Source organism: Numenius arquata, chromosome 6, assembly GCF_964106895.1.
Source record: "Numenius arquata chromosome 6, bNumArq3.hap1.1, whole genome shotgun sequence".
NCBI classification, from domain to species: Eukaryota; Metazoa; Chordata; class Aves; order Charadriiformes; family Scolopacidae; genus Numenius; species Numenius arquata.
Window position 1 is genome coordinate 55656406 of NC_133581.1, and position 4223 is coordinate 55660628.

Sequence of the window (4223 nt, forward strand, 5' to 3'; positions counted from 1 at the left end):
TGCTCACCAGCTACTGCATTTTTCCACTAGAAGTTTGATTTCCCATTTACCATGGGAATAACCCTTTGGTTAATCTAAGGTCATCTAAGGATGACTCTCATACATAAGTGGCCAATACGTTTGATCAAGTCTAACCTGGTTTTATCAGGCTGTAGGGACGCAGCATATGGTCAGGAGCAATGACATTGTTCAGTTTCTTGCTTAGGAAAGCCTCAACTTTAAATAAAGTTCCCCTGTTGTACGACGTTCAGGTGGATTAAGTGTTGCACTCTCAGCTACGTGATGGGACTAATGGAATATAATAAATCAGAGGAAAAAAATCCAGAAAATTTCTACAGGATTTCAGGCGTGTGAATGTATATGCACAAAATTGTTAAATATCCTTATACATTATCTGAATTTTCTAATTATAAAATTTTTGGAAGGAGTAAAAGCTGAAGGCAAGAAGACAAACCCATGTAACAGCTCAGAAAGCTCAGTGCACCTGCTTTCCAGCTGGCATTTCACCTCCCGCTACTTCTGCATGGGAAAAGGTATCGTTGGGGTCCTCGCCCCTTAGGACAGAAGCTGAGCTGGATATTCCTACCACAGACTGCTTCCGTGACAAAAGCGAATGAAGCATTAACGGGAACACTGCTTACAAGGGGAAACTGAACGAACTATTTATGTATTGCCTGGAGGAACAGTATAGAACAGCGGATCTTTAACCAGAGATCCAGTTATTCAGTGGGAAATGTAGTTGGGAAGACTCAGGTACAAAGGTCAACCCAAATATTAGGTAAAAATCATGCAGGTAGTCAGTGGAGTGACCTAACTGCACTGCAGCGTGGCTTATCGGTCCCAATTACAGCAATTTGTACTAACAAGGGCTGATCTCTAGCCCGCAGAGTCTATAATCCAATCCAAAATTCAGTGCAACCGTGAAAATGGAGGAAAATGGGAGAGTAATGTAAAACACAATTAAGACTTTGCTAAGCAAATATAATCAGAGCACTTACACAGACAAGTGGCTGAGCGTTTGGAGCAGGTGGGGCAAGTTCTGTTGGTGCATGAAGGCTTCAAATCTTTCTTGCCACTTCTGGAAAGCCCCTCGATCTAGAGGTGCGGGTTCTCCCTTTCTCCCGGCGCTCTCTAATTTCTCCTGCTTGGGGATGCTCCCAACACGGTGAGTCCGACCGTACCACCGTGGCAAGGGACGCCTGTCCCCGGGCGAGGGATGGAGCGAGGCTTTGGCGTGTTCATCTTCAATGGCACGCCATCTTGTGTATACCGCGAGCAGCAGGTCTCCGGGCGGGACCGGACCGTCCTGCCTTCAAAACCGGGCTCGGATAAACGAGCGGTCAAAGAGGAGATGCCGGTAAACGCGCGGTAGGGTCGGAGGGGCTGCTGGCGACCCTCTGCAGGTGCACCGCCACCCCCCGCTGAAACAGCAGCCTTTCCAGAAAGGTGGTCACCGGTTCAGGAAACGCGGCTGCTGCCCCGCCGCGGGGACGCACAAGCCGCCCCTCGGCTGACGGCACCCACAGCGGGGCCAGGAGTTACAGCGGGGGAGGGCGGAGGGGGCAGGTTTTGGCTCTTTGGCAGTTTGTTGCTCCACGGTTCAGCCTCGCCTCCCCGGGGCTCGGGAGGCTGCCCGTGGGTGAAGGTGCCGGGGGAGAGCAGTCACAGCCACGACGCAGATCGGAGACCGAGCATTGGAGCGGCGGTGGCAATTCTGCTCCTGCGTCGGGACCTCACCTTAACACAGGACCTTTCTGGCTACTTAGGGGATAACTCTCTTGATGCAGCGCCGCTGCAGGTCGGCGCAGGCTCCCGGCAATCGCCCCCTCCGGAGGAAAGACGTGCGGCCCGGCCGCGGAGGGAGGCTCCTGCCACAAACACCCACCACCACCAGCATCTCCTCCCGGGACCCTGCCCGGCGCCTCGGCCGAGGGGCTGCGGCCGTGCCCCGGGCCTGGGGGGGGGGGTCTCTCCCTCCTCGGAACCGCGCTCCCGCCCGCAGTCCCGCAGGGCGCCGCTTCCCCCGGCTGCGGTCCCGGGGACACCCCGCCCGTCCCCCCAGCCCGAGCGCGCCCGCCCCGGCAGCCGGGGAGCCCCGGCCCGGCCCCGGCCCGGCCGCCGCCGCCTCCCGCCGCCGCCGCCAGCGCCGGCCCCAACTCCTCATTGGCCGCCGCCGCCGCCGGGGGGAGGATGACGCCCGGGCGGGAGCGGGCGGCGGGGGTATAAAGGCCGGTGGGGCCGGTGCCGCCGCGCTCCCGCCGCCCCGCCCCGCCATGCCGCGCGGCTTCCTCGTCAAGCGCAGCCGGCGCCCCGGCGGCTCCTACCGGGCGCGCCCGCGGGAGCGGGACGCGGACCGGGACCCGCCGCCCGCCCCGCCGCCCCCGCCGCCCGCCGCCGGGGGCAGCCCCGCTGCCAGGCAGGGGGCGGAGGAGGAGGAGGAAGGCGAGGAGGAGGAGGGCGCCGTCGCCGCCGCCTGCCCCGCGACGTGGCCCCCCGGGGGCGGCTGCGGCGGCCCCGGGCTCGCCCCGCCGGAGGGGCCGGCCGCCTGGGGGGCGGCGGGGCCCTGCAGCGCGGCGGGGCCGCGGGCGGCTCTCTTCGAGCGGTGCCTCAGCTCCCCCGCCTCCGCCGAGTCCTTTCCCCTGGCCGCCTCCTTCCCGCCCGCCGAGAAGCTGCTGCTGCAGCCCCGCACGCCGCTGCCCGCCCCGCCGCCGCCGCCGCCGCCGGTGCCCGCGCTGAAGCGGCCGTCGCGGGCCAAGGCGCCGGCCAAGAAGGCCAAGGCGACGCGGAAGCTGAGCTTCGCCGACGAGGTGACCACCTCGCCCGTGCTGGGGCTGCGTATCAAGGAGGAAGGGCCCGAGGGCCGGCCGGGTCCGGGGCCGCCGGCGGGGCGCACGCCGCTGGGCGAGTTCATCTGCCAGCTGTGCAAGGAGCAGTACGCGGACCCGCTGGCGCTGGCCCAGCACCGCTGCTCCCGCATCGTGCGCGTCGAGTACCGCTGCCCCGAGTGCCACAAGATCTTCAGCTGCCCCGCCAACCTGGCCTCCCACCGCCGCTGGCACAAGCCGCGGCCCGGCCCCAGCGCCGACGGCTCCGCCGCCGCCGCCCCGCCGGGCAAGGAGAACAGCCCCGAGCGGCGGCCCCGCGGCCCCGCCGCGCCCCCGCCGCCGCCGCCGCCCCGTCAGCACCGCGGCGGCGCGGACAGCGCCGGCGGCGCCCCGGCCCCCCCCGGGCCCGGCCCCGGCCCCGCTCCCGCCGCCGCTCCCGCCGCCGGCCCCGGCGGGGAGGCCTTCGCCTGCCCCTGCTGCCAGAAGCGGTTCCGGCGGCAGGCCTACCTCCGCAAGCACCTGGGCACCCACGGGGCGGCGCGGCCCGCCGCCTACGGCCCGCCGGAGCGCGGGCAGCTCGCCTTCGCCTGCCACCTCTGCGGCGCCCGCTTCCCCTCGGCGGACATCAGGGACAAGCACCGGCTGTGGCACGCCGTGCGGGAGGAGATGCTGCTGCCGCCGCCGCCGGCCGGGCCCCCCGAGGGCGGTGCGGCGGGCGGCGAGCGGCAGGGCTTCCCCTGCAAGCACTGCCCCGCCACCTTCTTCAGCGCGCCCGGGCTGGCGCGGCACGCCAGCAAGTGCCACCCGCCGGAGAGCAGGCAGGTCCTGCTGCTCCAGGTGCCCGTCCGGCCGGGCTGCTAGGCCCGCGGCCGCCCCCGATGGGATTGCTCCGGGAGCCCGGGCCAGCCGAGCCAGTCCTGTCCACGCTGTAATTCCTATGGAAAGTCGCGGTACTCACGGCTACGAAGGCGCGGGAGCCGCCCGCGGACTCCCCTCGCCTCTCCGGCCGGTGGGCAGCGAAACTCGCACCGGTACCAGCACGGCAGAAGGTTTAGCCGACGGGGCGGAGCCGCCGCCGCCAGCGGTCCGGCCGGCAGCGTTGGTGCCGAGCTCCGCCGGGGAGGGAGGGAGGGAGGGAGGGAGGCAGAGCGCGGCCCGTCGGCTGCCCGCCGGGGCGGCCGCAGGAGCGCTGGCGGGCTGCGTACGGCCCCGGGCTGGCGGGAGCAGGCGAGGAGCCGGACCCCGCCAGCATCTGCCGGGGATGCGGGCAATGCCGGGGATGCGGGCAATGCCGGGGATGCGGGCGTCGGCCCGCTGAAAGTACATCTTCCGCAGCTACTCTCGGTCCCGGGATAGAAGTGCAGCTGTACATACGATATTTAAAGAGAGGAATTATTT

At 67.2% G+C, this 4223-nt stretch overlaps 1 protein-coding gene across 1 annotated transcript; it reads left to right on the top strand.

Moving 5' to 3' along the window:
- The first annotated feature begins 2273 nt into the window (after positions 1-2273).
- Positions 2274-3686, top strand: INSM2 (INSM transcriptional repressor 2). The gene has a single exon (XM_074149788.1). The coding sequence runs from the start codon at positions 2274-2276 to the stop codon at positions 3684-3686; it is 1413 nt and encodes a 470-aa protein (XP_074005889.1).
- Positions 3687-4223: the final 537 nt, after the last annotated feature.

Bases quoted from the DNA above. Each gene is read 5' to 3' on its own strand.
- INSM2 (XM_074149788.1), top strand. From the start codon at position 2,274: ATGCCGCGCGGCTTCCTCGTCAAGCGCAGCCGGCGCCCCGGCGGCTCC.